General features: G+C 43.1%; 1 protein-coding gene across 10 annotated transcripts; it reads right to left on the bottom strand.

The window, feature by feature from the left end:
- Positions 1 to 60: 60 nt before the first annotated feature.
- On the bottom strand, positions 61 to 18,267 carry EFCAB14 (EF-hand calcium binding domain 14). Of its 10 annotated transcripts, none has more exons than XM_068689927.1 (12): positions 17,835 to 18,267; positions 17,384 to 17,532; positions 13,888 to 14,033; positions 11,972 to 12,070; positions 9,058 to 9,168; positions 8,715 to 8,819; positions 8,093 to 8,173; positions 7,033 to 7,224; positions 6,267 to 6,347; positions 4,839 to 4,950; positions 4,080 to 4,211; positions 61 to 3,241 (listed from the first exon to the last, which is right to left on the bottom strand). In XM_068689927.1, the coding sequence occupies exons 1-12, from the start codon at positions 18,017 to 18,019 to the stop codon at positions 3,066 to 3,068; spliced, it is 1,569 nt and encodes a 522-aa protein (XP_068546028.1). In that variant the 5' UTR covers positions 18,020 to 18,267; the 3' UTR covers positions 61 to 3,065. The 10 variants fall into 10 exon arrangements, 8 of the variants coding, with proteins under 8 accessions (XP_068546028.1, XP_068546029.1, XP_068546034.1 ...); XM_068689928.1 differs by having other exon boundaries at positions 8,093 to 8,170; XM_068689933.1 differs by lacking the exon at positions 4,080 to 4,211.
- Between the last annotated feature and the right edge of the window lie 1,347 nt (positions 18,268 to 19,614).

Genomic DNA, 19,614 nt, shown 5'->3' with positions numbered 1-19,614 from the left:
CCGCTGAGGGGCAGCGCCGCCGAAGCCGGGAGAGGAGATACGCAGGTTAAAACAAAAAAATACAAACAAAAAAGATGAGCTTTTATTGAGGTAAATCGGAAAGCCGCGGCACACGGGAACGGGTGTGGGGTTCCAGTCAGCTCGCGCGCGGAGCGGTGAAGCCGCTACATGGTTCCGACAGGGGTACAGGACAGCAGGGAAACCGGGCAAAGGGAAGGTACAAAGTGGTCCCGACACAGGAGTCGCCGAAAATATAGAAGGAATACAAGCTGGAAATGAGAACGAGCGTCACAGAGCGTCTCACCTGGGAGCAGCCTGCCCCCAGCACCGCCAGCCTCATCCCACACCATGCCCTGTGCCAGGATGGGGACACGCTTGTCACAGCACCCTGAGCCCATCGGACCATCAGACACAGCATCACGCCTCCTGCTCACCCCCCCCCCCCGAGTCCTAAATTATCCCTAACGTGCCCACTGCCATCACATCACCTCATGATTTCAGCCCTTGTCCCTCCAGCACTTTCTGCCCAAGGGCAGAGCAAAAGTTTTGGGGCTTCCAGGACCACAACACAAAGCCACAAACATCCCACCAGCTCCTCGCTGCCAGCACAGATCCAGGCAGGTATATTCTTTGTCCCTGACTTCTGTGCCCTCTGCAGCACAAACACACGAGAGCAGAGAACCCTGCAGCGAGAAGCATGCGGGATGGAGACCGGAGGCATGGCAGAAAACCTGAAGGGATCACAGCACCACACTCTGAGCCTGTAACGAAGAGCTGCCGACTAGGCTAGGTTGAGCAAAAGCCACTGCTGCACTCCCAGATGATGATGGTTCATTAAACTCAAAGCACAAGTCCATCCCACACTGCAGTGACTACAGCAATTAGCAACTGACCATGCTCTTGACATGCAAGTTAAGCAGCACCACTGAACAGCTGTGCCTGAACGCCAATCGCTCATCAATTGCGACTCAGTTCCCTGGCCGTGGACACAAGACACCAGTGTCTGGAGCAGCACACGCTATTCTCAAGGCAAGCTCAGCTGACAAATTTCACTGTTGCTGCGGAAAAGCCTTCCAAAAGTAAAGCAGACTGTATCAAAACAAAACACTGGTAGATCCACATGGCAGTGCAATAATCCCTTATATTTTAAGGTAGTTTTCATACAAATCAAACTTCCAAAAATATTTTGCAAACTCTGGCATATGGCTATGATACACTATGTACAAATAAAATACCAGAATGGTTACATTTTATTGCTCCTTTTATTATTTGGTTAAGGAATTATATATAAGTGTATAAAAGAGTATGGGAAGCTGCAAGAAGCAGGTATTAGCTTCTTGTCCTCTTAAAGCCAAGGTTGGTTGGTTTTAATCTGTTTTTAAATACTGTGTTTTAAAATGTCACATCAAAAGCATCTCCTTAGCGGGTCACATCTGCATTACCCAAATAGGACAGAAGAGCAACAGTGAAAGAAGCCGAAGCAATGAATGAAAGGGTTTCATTTTGCGCATTCCTTCACTGATACATACTTCCAGAATACAATTATTAATAAAACTATAAACATCCAATCCAAAGTTGCACAAAATTCAACAGTTATCAACTGACTTCCACATAAACTGATGTTTCTGTGAGGTGGGTAATTTCAATCCACTAATCATGCAAAAACACTCCCAACAAGATCAGTGATACTGTCAGCAAAATCACCTGATATGGCCCTGACCTGGCCTGCAAAAGAATCCCTTCTGCATTTATTTTATTTTATTTTTATTTTTTACATTCAGGAAGGTTTTAAACACACTTAGTGTTTAGATCCACTAGTATAAACACACCCTTAAATTCCTCTAATCTAGTGAAACCTCATTTAAAAAGCACTCATCAGTAGAGAGCATTGATGTGATTACACAATCCTTTCCTGCCTCATACATCCTTTTTTGACAGAGACAAAAGTTAGGTACCAAGAAGCAATCACATGCACGTTAGAGAGAGAACAACCCACAAGTTCTACTCCAGGCCACTCCCACCTACTCACAATCCTACTGACAAGGAGCCTTACTCAGGGCTCTTCATCAGTGACCCCACCAACAGCAGGTGGAAGAAGCCACAGCATGGGCAACCTCATCCACAAGATCTCTGGTGACCACTCATCGAGACTTGACACTCCTGTGACTGCACCCTGCACAGGGTGCAGGAGTATGAACTGTTCAGGTGCTACTCAGCAGGCTGCATTGTAGATTTTTACCTCTTAGGTATCTGTTATTCAGTAGCTTTTTTTTAAAAAACAAAACAAAAAAAATATAGGCTCATCTCACAAAGTGTAATCTGGACGCAATACAGCAAAGCTAAAAGAATGCTGAAGTGAAAACCCAAGCACTTGGTAGGCAATTGCTCCTGTAGGCTCATGATATAAAAACACATTCAACTCTTCCCTCTAAAAATAAGTCCTGCTATAGATGGGCACAGTTTACCACTCCTTCCTTCCTCTGCGTGAGTCCAAACTCATTCATGGATACACTTAGTCAAAACTAGAATTTTAGTTGAAGTTCTCAACCACCCCTTTCAGTCAAATCTCTCATTATAAAGTTTACTATCAACGCAGCCCCTGACACAAACCTCCCCTTAAATATGCATAATTTACTCTATTCCAAATATTTACAAGCAGAGAAAGCCCATCTTTACAAGACAGATTTCTTTCTGCTTTACATAAAGTGCAACTCTCTAATTTAAGGCAAATTTCAGTGAAATATAAAACCATAGTTTTATTTTTGTATTTTAAATTAAAAATCAAGAACTCCCTCGGAAAGAATGACCAACAAATGCTTCTAAACAAGTGTGGGAATTTTCTGGATTTTAACAGTCCCAATGTTATGTCCTGTCGACATCTAAACTTGTAATTTGTTTTCAATGAAAGCAAAAAAAAAATAGGTGGCAATGTGTACAGTAATTTTGCTCCAAAGATCAGTAAAACACTGGGAAAGTGCAGACAGTTTTTTTCATATCCCGTAGTTTCCTTTAGCTACAGTAGCGTCCTTCAATATCACATTTCTAAATATATATATATCTCTCTCCTATATACCTAAAGCTAATCTCAGTTCTTGTAATGAGTATTTCTCATCTCCATCTGTGTCAAATTTCTTAAAGATCTCTGACTCTTGGGCTGTAGAGCCAAGCAGCTTTTGAAGATCTTCAAATGACAGTTTCCCGTCAGCATCTTCAGGTGATTTTTCAAACAATTTCTGAAGATCTGCAAAGAGAACAATGATTTAGAAGTAATTCTTTGAAGTACACGGGAATACTGTGTAAGTTACTCTTCCAGTTTTACTGCATTATGTGTTACTACCTAGTAATTAAGTAAAGCATCCCCAAATACACAGCTTGCCTTCTGAACTGTTACTGACAGCTTATGACAATACAGAAGTAAAAAGCATGAACATCAACATTTCTGAATTAAATTACATTAAGTCTTTTTTTAAAAAATCCCTATTTCTAGCCTCAGCTAATAGCCCATTCTACCATTACCCACTGCACAGAGATGCAGTTATCTTCCACAAAAGCAAGCTCTGAATGACTGTTGCTATACCAACAGCACAGATCATATAAAGGGAAAAGTGTCTATTCATTTCCTGAAGCAAAGCAATGCCCTTTCAGTAGCTGAAGAGATTGAACAGCGAGATCCAGAAGCCATTCATTCCACCAGGCAGCATTCTCTTAAAGGGGAAAAAAAAAAAAAAAAAGAATCGAAGAGGAAAAAGAAAAGAAAATAACATACACATTCACACCTACTTCGTTTTCCTTCAGCACCCTAGCTCTGCCCTTGACTGCTCTCCCAATCTGTTGGGCACTTGGCACAGTACTTTGGCACTCAGAACACATCACTGACCTTAATGCACACTCCTGCTTAAATCCCCGTTTTTTTTTTTTATATGCTATTCTCTTCTCTTTGTGGTTTTCAAGCTTTTCAACTTGACCAAATTTCTCACAGATTGTCCAGACACTAACATAATTCCAGCTACACCTAACGTCTCCTGAACATTCACATGAAATATTTACAAAAAGAAAAGGTCAGCCTAGAGAGGACACACCTTCCATGCTGGAAATTCCTGGCAAGGACAGATGTCTCAGCTGTCCGTTCTTCTCTGTGTTGTCATCAGCTGACCTTGAAGCCAGCCTTGAAAGGTCTGTGGGCTTTGCCGTAGTACTCAAACTACTTTCAACTGTTGCAAAACAATTTCTGTTAGTCTTACTAATTCCACAGATTTAGTCAGCAGAAACAAAACAGGAAAAATCCAGCAGAACCAATTCAAAGATTTTTTTACATCACAGATGCTAAGAATATGGGCTAAGAATAGTGCAAAATTATTTCAGGATATAGTAGCGCTATCCACTTTTACCAAAAGTAGAAGAACAGAAGGAATGAAGGCTTATTTTTAAACAGTTATACAGCCTTAACCTTTCACGCTGTACTTGTGGATATGTATTTGTAAACCTCAAACACAGAATGACTGGTTGGCAAACGCTTTCTACTTCCTATTCTGAAAGCGATGAAGAAACTTCAGTAATTCAATCTGCACCAGCCCACCTGAGCTGCTTTTACTATCTCCTCCCCTCTCTGGGGATGTATCATTGTCTACTTCCCTAATAGCAATTGTTGGAAAGTTGCTAAGGAAACTTTTGTATTCATGTGTCATTTTCTACGTCTTAGAGCTATTTTCTGCCCGATTGAACTCATCTTCACCAAAAATCTTTAGAAAGCTGTGTAACTTATTCACCTTCATTACTTATTATTTTAATTACACAGGGAACCTTAACCTTTATGGATTACTCTTGTACAACATTCTTACCATTTTTTGATGCCTCATTGGGACGGTCATTTTCTGGTTTGCTTGTGAGAGCACTGATCATCTGAAGCTTCTCTCTTAGTTTTAATACCTGAGAATCTCTGGTTCCTGGTTCCTGCACGTGTTGAAAATAATTTTCTTAAAAAGCACCCCCTTCAATAGACAGGAGATCAGAACAAGAATTCACTTAAAATATCCAAGTACTTTTGAATGACTTAATCATTTAAAAACTTGATCAGCCTGGAAAGCACTATCATTTTCAAAAAAAAAATCTATGGAAAGATTTAAGGAGTAAATTCACGTGTTCTATAAAAAGAAATAGAATCAGGACCTCAACCCAAAACGTAAATGTCTGCAGAATACTTGCCAATTTTGAAAGAACGTGACATTTTTATATTTCTTATACAAATGAGTAAGATACTCACAAATGATAATATGGGAAGTCAACAAACGTACTTGGAATGAATATTTATACATTAATTGAATTACATTATTGTTTCAAATGTTTGTTTGCAGCATTGACTACTTTCAGGTAGGAATTACTATATCACTGTCATCCATCACGTTTTTTAGTCTGGATCTCTTATGATGAAATTCCTAATTACAGGTTGAGTTCACAGCAATCCAAGCCTGATGTGACAGCGTAGTCAGTTCACTCATCTGCCTTCTTGCCAGAACGTGGAAAGTAACTTCAACACTACCCATCATCCCTAACCCACAACTTGGCCATTCAGTTAAGTCTGTTAAAACTTGCTCACAGTTAGTTATTTGATCATTATCGAGAGAAGACTTTCATCAATATGTGAACTTCACTAGTACAAAGTTCCTCTAAGTCAGATTCTGGCTGTTAGCTCCTGAGATTGCAGCTCTGAAATTAGAAAACAAACAGGGACTGTGCAGGCCTGCACAGCTCTGCACTATCTTCTCGAATTCCCTCCTCTCACCTTTTCATGATTTCCCCTACGATGCACTATGTTTACTGAGGATAAACATAGCCCAAGAAAGTTTTTACACATGGAAAAATGTCATAACACCATTTAGAGTGTGAACCCAGAATAGCTGGGACAACTTTCCTGAGGGCATGACCATGGGAACTCAAACTGAGCCAGCTGCCAAAGTCCCTCACTGCACAGGACCATGGTCTGAACTTCCAGAGACTTCAGCTGCATGAAAGGATATTACAGCAGTTCTGCTGTGTTATCCCATACTCAGAACAACAGAACTTTAAACTATCACAACTTTTCTTCCATCCTAATTCACTTCCTGTCCCCAAAATGGGGTGTGTAAACTGTCCTTCCATGCTGTACTTTTAAAGGAAACTGGATCAGATAAGCCTACTTGCAGATCTTTTCTCAAGTCTCATTTAAAACATGATTTTAAAACAATGACAGGGTCTACTAACCCAGTATAGTTTCCGTTTCCTTACTTTACCTTCAGTTCTTTATTTGAATGTGTTTCATTATCTAGCTGATCTTCATTTTCCACTTTTAGAGAGGTAGTTGTATCATTCCCCTAGAGTGAAAATGAAGGAGAGCTGAGTATACGCACGTACTTCTTTTTAATTTATATTAATTTTCTATAATAAAGTTCCTTTCCTTCAAATATGCCAGGCACAAAGCAGGATGAAAACAGGACAAGTACAAGCTAGAATAAATATCGAGACAGTGAATTATATAATTTACCACAGCAACGTCAGCATGTTTCTTGCTGTTAAGCATACAAAACATTTTCTTAAGAGTCTGGACTCGGAACAGCCTTCAGAAAGGACTGGAAAGATTTGTGAACATATTTAAATGCTTTTTTGAGCACATTTAAGTACTGCTGAATAATCCAGAAGCCCACCTAACTACCCAGTGGTCTTGACAGATGCTCTATGCATTGGAGAGGCTTGCCCTAACATAGTTAAAGAGGTTTGAGAATCCCATCCCATTAAGTAACTAAGTCTTAAACATCAGAATGTTTAGGACATTCTCCTGCAGATTCTGAAGGGAAGAAGATAGGACTTTCTTTGAAGTGGTCATTAAGTTATGTATTTCTGATCAAATAATCAAATTTCATCTTTTTTTTTTTTTTAATGAAATCCTAAGCCTCTCAAGTTTAACTCTCACTTCTTCAGTTGGGCCTTAAAAAGCTATAAATGCACTGTGTAAATGTGTAGAAAGAACTGAAATTAACAGACACCCATGGTTGCACTTACCGCACTGGTAGACAAGTTGTCTCTTTTGTCCAGTTTGTTCACAGCAAAGGGAGAGTTTTCCAACAGCGTAACCCTCCGGCTGAGGTTACCAATGGCTGAATCCACATTTAGAAGCTTGATGTCATTCAACTTCTGGTACGCCACTACAGAATTATTTAGCTCCTCCAAAGCTGCATGGAGTGACTGGCTTTCCTGAAATATAAAAAAGCCAGAACATGTCAGTTTACTTCTGCAGCACTCCTGCTATTAACAACACGATGAATGACCCAGTTTAACCGGGAAGACTTCAGGCTGGCTCTCCACAGAAAGGCTGAAAACATTCAACTGGAAGCTTCCAGAAAGTTGTTCCAGCTTTCAAAGTTTGAAGCTGAGATTTTCCTCAGGGCTAACCTCTTTGTTGCTAATGTAATCAATTCAGCTGTGCCAGCAAACACACAAAGCCTATTCATCCAGTTTTCCAGAGCAAGCCTGGTAACTACACCAATTATTTTTCGATATACTCCGGGTAGCCAGAGGGTCACTCTAGGAAGCAGGTATTTATACATAAGATTCAGTTTTGAGGAATATAATAATTATATTAAATACAAATAAATGCAGTAATTCCATTACAGGCCATTTTAGCTAATCACCTTTTTCTTTTTTTAATCCCCACTTTCCACACTCCATTACATTGAGGGTGACTCAACACACGCCACTCCCAGATTTGCTCAGATTGGCAAGTACCTGCCATAAAATCCTTTCAATAAAAAGCCTTTAAATCATTTAAATTTACATGAGCAAAGTACACGGTAACTTGTTTGATATTCCATTTCAGACATTCTACTCCTCACCCAGTTAAAACACACCAAAAGAAAAAGAAAAAAGGTACTCTCAGGCTAGAACACTTTCCTGTTTGCACATGCACAGAACAAACTACAGTAAAGTTATCCTATACTTGGTTTTGAATTATGCCATCTGTATTTTGCCTTCATAAAACCATACTTTCTTTCACTAAAATATTGTAAAACACACAAAAAAGTACCACCTGTACCAATATTCAAAACACAAGGGAGAAAAATACCTGTTTGCAATTTTCTGTCTGATTTCTCTCAGTCCTTGGCAGAGCAGTGGAAGGAAATGAAGTTATCTGTTTCAATTCCTTCTAAGGAAAGAAGCAGAAAATTATGTTACCACAAGCTCACAGAAAACACAAAGCTTTTAAGAACTGGCAGAATGTAGGTAATGATTTTTTTTTTATATAATTATTGTCACTCGTGCAAGCAGTATCTTAACCAGACTAATACAGTTTTCTCTTTTAAATACTGAGGATCCAAGTATGGGTTTGGGGTTGTTTTCGTTTGTTATTAAACAAATTACGTATTCTCCTTTAACATAGTGTTATGATATATGTTTCACCACTTCTACACAGGCTACACCTATAAAGTTTCTGTAGTACCCACTAATTAGATTAAGTTTCAAAAGGTGTCTAATGAGAATATTCAGAGGAAAAAACTTTATTCAAAGCAATGCCGTATTGTATTCTAACTGGAAAAATATTTGTTGACTCTTTCCACTAGATTAACCCCAAGCAAGAGAGGTCAGTGTAAATACAGCAAACAGTTTCTGGTGAAGATGGTCAGTAATTTCATTCCCACACACATCCTTAAGTCAACCAGCAAACTGTCTCAACACTTTCACCATACCATTCTTAAGACATGGTGCAGAGAGTTACACCATGAGCAGTACTCTGTATCACACAGCAGGAAAGATTCCCAAGGCTCCACATGTGTGTAGCAGCAAGTAAAAATCTGCAGGACAGAAAATACAGGTAGGAAGCAACTATTCTGGCTCTAGAAAAACACACACTTGGGACCATATAGGAGATGCTACGCAGGATAATAAGATCAGTATATGAACGTATCAACCTGCACCTACCAAGACCTAGAAAGCGTTTCAAAGATGTAGAATAAGAACTTGGAGTTCTTAGGCGTGTTTTGTATTAAGCAGGTAATCTTTACGCAGAGTTAAATCAGTGCATTTTCTTACCACATCATTCTGGAGTATTTCTATGGATTTCTTGTACTCTTCAATAGCTGTCTGTATGTTTTCAACATCATGAGAAACGCTGGTAAGAGTGCTACCTATGTTGGCCACAGTCTGGAAGAAAGGAGCAGACAAAAATCTCAGCCTTCCTCAGCTGCATTGTTCCAGCGTTTCCATTTGCTAAACACAATGTTTGTTAATGAAACAGCAAGCAGGCTGCCAAAAAAACAGGAAGTTGAGTTTGGAGGATGCAGAACTTCCTTTGCAGGCAAAACAGCAAACCATACCCAGGGCATCTCAGGGCAGGTAAGATGCACACACACCCTATACCACGACAGCTTAAGCTAGATGGCCAAAATTACAGGCTTATTACTCCCAGAGCAATGCAGAGGTTCTGGCATTTAAAAAGTCCTGAGATGAAGAAATCTGTCTTCCTCTCTGCATGGAGTATTTGTATTAAACACAAGGATGTTGACATCATCTATTTACCCTGCCTTAATTGACTTTCAGGCATACCTGTCAGACATGTCATGCGCTGCAAAACTGGTCTGCCAAAAGCTGGTGACTACATTTCCAAATATTGCTTTTTTAAAATGAAAGAACAGCTCTGAAGCATCAGGAAAGCCCCCATGAATTCAACAGGTACAGCCAGCGCGCTGTGACAGCCACCTCTGCTTCTCACTACTGCACTTTCATTCCTTCTGTCACCTATTTGTACTCCCCCTGCATCCAGCTCTTACTTCAGAAACTATTCTGGAAAGCTGCACTGGTGTTTTACTAGCTGGTGGCATAGCTGCTACAGGAGTCAAAGTCTCAGGTAAGACACAAACACAGATTTAATAGGACAGAGCTCTCCCATGTGCTTCTCGTTCCATTTTGAATACTTTCTTCAATGATCAAAACAAATAAAACCCATCTAAAATCCCCTCCCCCTATGAGCCCATTTCGTTCACAAGTTCTTATGGCACATGTGTGACTCTGTGGCCACCCAGAGTGTATCCAAATGATATCCACACAAACCTCCCTCCACCTCTTTCTGAACAATCTCCCTGCCCTGGAGGACCTCAGAACACTCTTAGCACCTTTCATCAGTCTGAACACAAGCCCCTGCACAAGAGCAACTCCCTCAGTAACCCTTCAGGACTAATATCAGCAGGCAGCTCCCCGTTTGCAGGATGATTTGATGAAAGAGGGCTTAAAAAAAAAAATTTAATTCCAATAGCAGCCCTTTCTTCAAAAAAGAAAAAAAGGCAGGTGATTCCAAATACAGTGGATTGCAACAGGCAGTTGAGCAAGACATTTTCTCCAGACCTATTAAAAGCCAGGCCACCCACCTACACCCATTGAAGTTCTCCTGTCTGACAGAAGGTGCTGCAGCATGCACACAGCCAGAGGTCTAAAAGAAGCCTGAGTTTTGAAAACTATTGCTCTTCATTAACATGACACTGGAAAAAACATTAAAACTGTTGTATTTAAACCGCAGAATAGTTTTCTTTGCTCAAAACATACTTTCTAGAAGGATTCCAGCTTGGTTTTTATAACATTAACCTTCTGAAATGTACACGCAAGCAAGATGGCACCAAGAGAGAAGAGAAAGCAGATGCCACATCTAGCACCTTACTTCAGCTCAGCAGCAGAGACTGAAATGAACCCTGACAGTTCCCAGCACTGTATGCAAGGTCTTTGATTTTCCACGGAGTGTGACCAAACACGGGCTTATTTCAACAAGAAGCTCTGCTGTTCAGCAGCTCGCTGCAAGCCGAGACCTGCTGGCCCTAACAGTTTGTCCTGACAGTACTGCAGTGAAGGCAGCAAGATCACACCAAGGTTATTACATAATTAGGCGTGGGTTCTACACTCTAAGCACTTCTTTACGACTTCTGACATAACGCCGTGAAAATCCAGCGTGCTCCTACCAGCAGATTAGGAACAGCTTTATATTCCCCCGGAAAAAGAACTCCTAGCAGAACTCACCAGCCAAACCACACTAATTATTTTGCATATGACCAGCTTGCTGATTATGCATGAACTTTGTAGGGATAGGACATAAGTAGAAGTGGAAACCCATAAAAGCTACAACGAGAACTGGACTGACATTAGCTGTTAGCCCGATATAAATATTTATTTCTAAATAACAGAACTGCCACAGAAGACTTGGGAAAGTTTCAACAAACCTTTCTTTTTACCAAAACGAACAAGCCAGTTCTTTGGAAAAGAGGATTCAGCTAAGGCACACAGTAAAACATTGTATTAACAGAGGTCACTTCATAAGTAAGCCTGTGTCACCCATTTGGGCACGTCTTTCAAGGAATTGTCAAAAAAAAAAAAAATCTCACTACAATGTATGTTTTACTGTGCAAGTACTGAACTGCTGAACACCAAGAAAGCTCCCACGCCACTGTTCCAGGCACACTGCTCCCTTCTGCCTGCCTCAAGACCAAACCCAGAGACAGATGTAGCACTGTATTGCTCATTATCAGGATTGTTTCTAGAAAGCAATGAATTTCTATTTCTTATTAAAAAAAAAAAGTCAAACTCACTTCCTATTTGCAACCACCATCATAAAGCTGCAGACAGACTTTTTGCAAGCATCTTAAACAAGATTAGGAAGATTAGCAACCTGAAGGAAAGCAACCTCCAAGGTAAAGAAGTGAGCACATAATACAGCCAGAAACACACATCTCCAAAAAGGGAGAGCCAAATCCTTATTTAAAAAATAAAAAAAAAAAATCTGCTATACATCACCTTAGGACCATAGTCTATCAACTATATGAACTACAGTTTAAAAACAACAGAGAAGCCACTATTTCACACAAGCAATTCATGTAGCTCCCATTGTTACTGCTGTCCCCAGCAGCCCTGCTGCAGCACAGCAGTGCACAACGCATTCAGCGATAGCCACATGTACAGTACTTGCCTTCTGAAGTTTCTCTACTGTGACTGGAAGATAAATCAGATCAGAAGCGGACTTTATGTTGGTTTTGAGATGATTTACTGTTGAGGTCAATAGGGAAATCTAAAAACAAAGAGGAATATTTGCAATCAGCCAACATAATCCTGATTCTGACCTTTCCCAATACTAATGGCTTAATTTATTAACACCAAAACATAAGACATAAGAAAAAGATACGTACGCATACACATAACAAAACACCCTAGTCTCTAGGATAGAGATCCTGCTTAGGCTGTATGAAAAGTCTCCTGCCTCTTGCAACAGAAGCAAAATTTTTTGAACTGAATGAAAAACATATGGTACCGCCTGCCCATTTTATACTCAACCCTTTAGGGACAGGTTGTTGCCCAAGAAAGTTTTTTTTTTTTATCTTGCACAAGAAACCTTCACGTAGAGGAAGCAGACACCTACTTCTGCATTTAGCAATCACAACCCTGCGCAGCAAAACCCAGTAAAGCCATGCAACTTCTCTAAATGAGCGCTGGGCAAAGAATTTGCACGTATCACTCAAACCTTCTGCTGCAGAAGTGGTTTCTGTCAATTCTCTTGCCCAGATTACAAGTGATTTTGCAAGTCTTCAAGTTAATTTTTCATCCCACACAAAACGCTGTCAAATTACAAACACCTACAAGCTGGTCATTAATTACGAATAGCACTTCAACATCAGTTTGTAGCCAAAAGTAGTTGAAACAAATAAAGAATCATTTTTCTCATACTTGACAGTGAGAAAGAACAAATAAAACACACTTTCTTCTAGTTAAAAATTAAAGTTGTCTTGCAAGATGAGAAAAGGGGTAAGACCCTAGTTTTATAATAGGCCAACCTTGACCAGCTGGCCTAGAGAGTCTCTAGCTCCACAGCTGTGAATGTTGGCTGAAATAATTCCCAACAGTGTATCCCAACAATTCACGGAAAAAACAATAACTGAGTTCTGGCTGAGACTGGAACCAGACCCTGAAGAAACTTGAGGGCCAGCAGGAACCATGTCTCAAGTGGCTTTAACATCCAGGTGCAGATAATAATTGCCTTTCAAAAGTCCAACGAGGCACCCAAACATCTGTGGATAACATACATTGTCAGATGCTAAAGAAAGCGAGTCAAGTTTTCAAATGTATTTAAATGCCCCCCATAAGCACTCAACCACTGCATGGGACTGCAAACAAACGAATCCAAGCAGGCACCTCAAGTGTCTTTAAAACTTAACCCAAAGCCCCAGCATCAGAGAGGGTCACCCCGCACGCACCTCTGGATACCACTAACTGCGAGCAGCTACAAACTTTTACCCTCCAAGGCAACAATTTCAGTAAGAGCCTTGCTGGACGCTTTGTTTGAAGCATGAGCTAATACATCAGCTGAGGAAACAGCTTTCCGTTAAGTGGCTTAATTCTATCACAGTAAACAGGGCTAAGATTTACACCAGCTCAGGTTCCAAGTGTGTATTAGCAGATTTTACATTCACGAGACATCAGTACTTCCTTTGTAGCAGCACGGAACTCGCACTGATTCAGGCTAACTTCACTCTACGCACATGAAATGTTTGCAGATACTCTCCTCAAATTTGAAGTGTCAAATCTCTCTTCGTAAACATTACGGTTATTTGGCAAGAAAATAAGAACTGCACAGTTCTTAGGTTTCCTGAAATTCCTCCTCAAGCCTTCCCACCAGTTGCATAATTCTTCCTTTTTGCAACAAGTCTCCAGTCCAACTGGATGTTCTACCTTCTTTTGTTTAAGAAGAATACGTTATTTCAACTTGAAAAATAAAAGTTTGGCATCTGGTCACAGAAGTCCTTGGAGAACAGCTCACCACTGCTCTTAGTTACATAAACACCCAAGCTTTTTTTCTGCTAGCAGGTTTAGAGATAAAGTGGTTCTTCTCACCTGTTTATTGATCTCCGTGATATTTATCCAAATTTTACTTAGCCCCAGCTCTCCAGTCTCAATTTGTTCTAGCTGCTTTTGCTTCTGCACCAAATCTTCATTGAGTTTAGGAATTTCTTGGAATGACGTCTTTTGATTAGATTCCACTAAACAAAGAAAAAAATAAATTTAATCAACAGAAGTCCAGGTAAACAACGTTGAATAAGCTAGAAACAAATTGCAAGCAACGTCTGCAACAGTCAAAGGCAGCAGTAACAGTTTCTGCAGGAGCTTACTGCCACTTCGGATTTAAGCATTTGGTTGGAACAGCTCATTTTTGTTTTAGGAGTGCAAACGTCTGCAGACAGAATCCAGAAAAACTGTACTAAATTTAACACTTTGCAACAGCACTGTCACTCTAGCACGCCTCAGCAGGTCTTTTTTTAGTGCAGTTACTTTGCGTTACTTTCACAGGGGGGACACGAGATAGTAACAGAAACGTAAACAAGAACTGCCAGAAGTACCAGGGCAGAGCAGGCATGTGAAACAAACCTCGATGCCCTTTTCAAGCCTACAAAGGGGCTGCTGACGACGAAGTGAATTCCAAAGAGATTAACACGATTACAGCTCTTCCATGTGACAGAAAGACAACTTAAAAAAATGTGTAAGCTTGCACGCTAACATCTGTTGGTAAACAACTCAATAAACAAGTGCCTTGGAAATAAAGTCAGTTCTTACTGCACTTGGTACTACAGAAGGGGGAAAACGTGGCTCTCACCAGTTCTTGTGAGCCTGAGAAATGCAGCTCTTCCAGGTCTGCAGTGACTAAGCTGTTTAGCTGCAAGTACTATTAAGCAATCCTAAATCCCTAGGTATGAGAAACAAGTGAGCAAAGGTTTTGAGATGGAGATGACAGAGCTCTCCAAAGCCTGCACCTCCACTCTGCGACACAGCGCTCCCCAACAAGCTGCCACCTCTCAGACCCCAGAATAACTACTGAGAGCAGCACTACCTACACGGTGTGCATCTGGCAGCTCCGACAATAAATTCCCCTGTGGGTCATACAGGGCCAGAGGAGCTGCCCTTCAGAAGTGCTTTTGGCCCATGCAGGAGTTGACTAAACAGACAGAACTGGAAACCCACGTGTTTTCTAAAAGCCACTTCACTTAAAACAAGTTTGAAAGTCACTTATAGGTATGCCGTAATCTGTACCGATTACTCATGACCCAAATAACACTTCTGGTTGAATAAGATCCTAAAAGGCACATCTCAGCCAAAACAGGCTCAGAGCTGATCATGCATTTGCATACCTTCATGCTTGCACTCAACCTGCTGTCTCCTCCTCAGGTTTCAGAGGCTCTTGCAGCCAGATTACTCCCTGTTTTGCCACTCTCACAGTGTGCAGCAAGACTCCACTTAAGAGTTTTCTACAATGCTAGAGGGTTAAATACTGTATGCATTCTTAGCACCTTTACTAACAACACTACAATGACTTCTCCCCACCCCAAATGCACTAGAGATGCAAACAAGTCTTACTTTGAAAATGCTCTCATACAATACTCGGTGCGATCAAAGGACGGCAGAACAAGTGCTGCCATGGGAATCTGCTCTTACAGGGAAAAAAAGACAAAAAACAATGAACCTTCAGAGGAGGAAGACTTTTTCCAGAGCAGCCAAAGGACTGATTCGTGTACATTTGTTCCTCCGTTCACCCACCTGTTTCACCAAAGCGGAATTTACCTTTTGGGACCAGGTTACTCTTGCTGTCTATTTTTGGTTGTTGTCGATACTGTTTTTAAAGCTGTGTCTCATAACGTGACTCTCATCCAGCTCCTAGGCCTGCTATTGCAGTAACAAGGAAGTAAGGGGCTATTTTATCACCATGCAGAGGACCAGACGCACTGGTTTTCTCTCACAGCTAGTAAGGAGACAACAGATACATCTGTGGTCGTCAGACAGCGCGCTCAAAGCAAACACCTCTTAACAAAGAAGTCTGCAGGACAGGAATGATGAAACTTAACTGCACCAAAGCCAACAAGTGTCATCACACACAGCTTTTCAGTGCCAGCAGATTCTATTGCTTAAATTAGATCAGTCCATGAAGAACAGCCGTTGGCTTGCCCTGAACATGACAAAAACAGGCACTGCAGTGCCTGTAACTGGGTCCTCCAGTTCAGCCTAGTTTTGGGGTTCGGTGTCAGTTAATATAAAAAGTTCACCTGACAAGCAGTGCGTTTCTTTTAGCCTGCCAGAAGATTTCACCTTGGCAGACAGCTGGTTAGCAGCTACTCCCCACCTGGCAGCAACCTTACACACCCTAACAGGAAGCCCAGGACACCAACAGCAGAGAGCTCCTCAAAGAACAGCAAACACGTCCTCGGTATCTCCTTCCCCCATTAGCTGATCAAGCCCTCTGCTTATCTCCTGCCCTAGAACCCTCCTACTTTTCAAGTCAATTTCAAGAACTCTCTGGCCTTGTTTTTAAATGTCTTTTTCATGTCCTAAGCAAAAAAAAAAAAATAAATAATATATATATATATATATATATATATATATATATATATACACACACATATACAAAATTAAGCCTCAGGACAAAGTCTGCAGTCAATAATGATGCTCTTCAGGCAAACCGTACCTACTTAACCCTCCTGAAGCATCCACAGACCACAGGAAGGTTCAGGCTTCACTATTATCACACAGCTCCTCAGCTTATCCTTGCCTTTTTCAATATATAGGATATTAAACACCACTAAAATAAGGCACCAAGATGTACCTTGTATCCAGAGGTAAGGCATAGAGACCCAAGTGCATGTTACACGTGAGTCCTATTATTTGTCGTATCTCTGCACTACAGAAGCAGTTTTAGGACTAAAGTCTTATGTGGACAGAGGAAACCTGAGACCTCCCAGCAAAATGCTTCACGTTAACTCTGTATTTCAAAGCATTCAACAAGATACAACCCCACACCACAGGCAACAAGACAAAAAAGTTGAACAAAACTTGGCAAATGAAAGCCGGATAAACATTCCAAAGATACACAAGAAAAAACATAACACCTAAAAAACATTTCAATTGCAGTAGCACAACCGCCAATATTAGAGGCTTTTAAACAAGCTCAGGATAAGAACATCACTTTCCATTAATTTTATTTGGAGAGAAGCATCAAAATACCCCAGACTACTTTCACAGGGCTTTTCAGAACTTTGTATTTCTTTTTAAACAGTGGCTTTGGAAGGGAGCTCTCCGAAGCCCAAAGTCAGGAATTTCATAAGCGTACGTACAAGCAAAGTCCCACTGAATCCAGCATTCCTGCTCCTCAGGAGGTAGCGAACAGGCAGGAATACATAATGCCTGCCTTAGATTTGCTCAGCCTCGTTATTTTTGGTTCAGAGGACTCTTCAAAGTCACAGAGGGTTTGTCCTAGTGCCTTCCCACTCTGAATAAGCAGGTAGGTGACTAAAGCTCTTCCCAGTGCCCAAAGCAAATGTGAAATAGCATAGGAAGGTATACTTACTAGTTCGAAATTTCTCCTTTATCACATCCAGATCCTCCTTGAGAGCTACCTGCATCCAGACCAAGCCAACACAAGCCACCACGCAGGCAGCAAGAATGACAAAAGCACATAACGGGTAACAGAGCTTGCAGCATCGCAGATAGTCTCCCCTGGGTAAGAGAAAGGAAGCAGACGGTGAGCATTCAAAAGTACATGGAAAAGTTTTACTTTGAATGCTCTGTTAGAGGAAGGGAAGAGCATGCAGGCTTTGCTTGACAGGAGTTCAGGGGAAGGTTTTCTAAGTGAGGGTGCAGCGGCAGACACGCAGCACCCACAACTTCACATTCAACTTCAGACACTTTCCCTAACCAAAACACCCTCCTGGCTGCCACCCCTCACACCACACACCCCGACCCCACTCGGGGGGAGCCCCCACACCCCACACACCTCCCCCAACACCCCAAACCCTCACTTGGCGAAGCGGCCCCGCGCCCCCCCCAGCTCCTCCTCCTCCTCCTCGGGGGAGCTCGACTCCGAGTCGGAGGCGGGGGGCTCAGTGCGCAGCAGCCGGTGCCCGGAGCCCTTCTTGGCGGCCTTCTTGCGGCGCCCGTCGGCGGCCAGCCCCAGCAGCGCGTTCAGCTCCTTGCGCTTCTTCATCCTCTTGGGCGGCGGGGCGGACACCGCCTGCTGAGCCCCCCCGCCGCCGCCGCCGCCGCCTGCCGCCGCCGAGCCCCGGCTCGCCAGCTCCGCCGACGGCTACAGGAGCTGCTGGGGGCGGCTGGTGGCGATGTTACTGGTGGTACTGGTGGTACTGGTGGCGCCGGGGCTGCCCCGCCGCGCCGCCGCCGCCCGCCCCGCCCGCGCCATGGCTGCTCGCTCTGCCGCCCCGCCGCGCCCCCCACCCGCCAGCAAGACGCGCTCCCATTGGGCGGCGCCGCGCCGCCCCGCCCGCCGCTCGCAGGGGAGCCCGCTGAGGAACGGGGGGACCCGGGTTCGAGACCCGCCTCTGACGGGATGGCGGTGCTGAGATAGGGGGGGTCTTCTTTACCCTACAAGTGGGGTGTTCCTATAAGTGAGGGATTCCCCTGTATGTGTAGTCTCCACTACGTGTGTAATCTCCCCTGTAAGTGAGGCTTGTGGTCCCTCTGAAGTGTTCGCCCGGGTGAAAGCAAAACCGCTGCCCTCTGCAGGAGCGGGTCTGAGAAGCAACTGAGATGGATAAAAGTGGTTTAGGACACGGGCACGGTTGAGGAGATGATTAAAAGAGGTTTAATCGAAGGGCACAAACCGCGTGGCATCGCCATGGCTCCTTCTGCAGCTCGCACCTGGCCTCAGCCCCAGTTTCAAAGCACTAAACCCATCTGCAGCCCCAGTCCGGCAGTGACACCTGCCACTGAGCCATTAGGGTTGGAAAAGCCCTCCAAGATCACCTGGTCCAGCCATCCCATTTCACCAATGTCACCCACTAACCATGTCCCTAAGCACCACGTCCAACCTTTCCTTGAACACCCCCAGGGATGGTGACTCCACCATTTCTATGGGCAACCCGTCCCAGTGCCTGACTGCTCTTTGTGAGGAGAAATGTCTCCTCATTTCCAACCTAAGCCTCATCCACGCACAGCAGGGAGGCAGCAAGATGTCTGAGGTCCCTGGGGCAGAGCAAGGAAGGCCCTCACGTCCCCTCAGTGTGTGCTGGCTTCCTTGAGCCTGCCCCTACAAGCCCTCAGGAGCAGCTCTGTGGTCTTCACCATGCCCAACACTGTGTGGTGCATGGCACAGGAGAGCCTGGGGCTCCCCAAACACCTCCTGTGCATCCTCCAGCCAGCACCCGGTGCCATGGGGTTGTCCCCATGAAGGGACACACTTTCTGTCCCCACAGCCTGGCTATACCAGTCCCCGAGCCCCTTGCTGTGGGGAACACCCGGCCACCCAGCCTCACACATCCCTCAGCTTGGGGCTTTTGGGGGCTGTTTTATGCCCAGTACCAGTCCCATAGCCAGACTCCTAGCTCACCGTGGTGGCCACATCTTCAGATTTTGTCCCAGCCAGCTTTAAGCTGCACCTTCACAGTGCGAAGTGCTCTGCTCACAGAGTATTTAAGAGCATCTCTGCGGAGCGAAACCCTGAATCCCCCCCAGCCCCAATTTTTTCCCAGACACACACCCTGCATTCCTCTGGCTTAACACCGATTACTGTTGGACATTTAGCCCCGCATCCCTTTATTTTATGCCCCCGCAGCCCCCCCGCACCCG

Source organism: Anas acuta, chromosome 8, assembly GCF_963932015.1.
Source record: "Anas acuta chromosome 8, bAnaAcu1.1, whole genome shotgun sequence".
NCBI classification, from domain to species: domain Eukaryota; kingdom Metazoa; phylum Chordata; class Aves; order Anseriformes; family Anatidae; genus Anas; species Anas acuta.
This window is presented reverse-complemented; position numbering and strand designations above follow the sequence as displayed.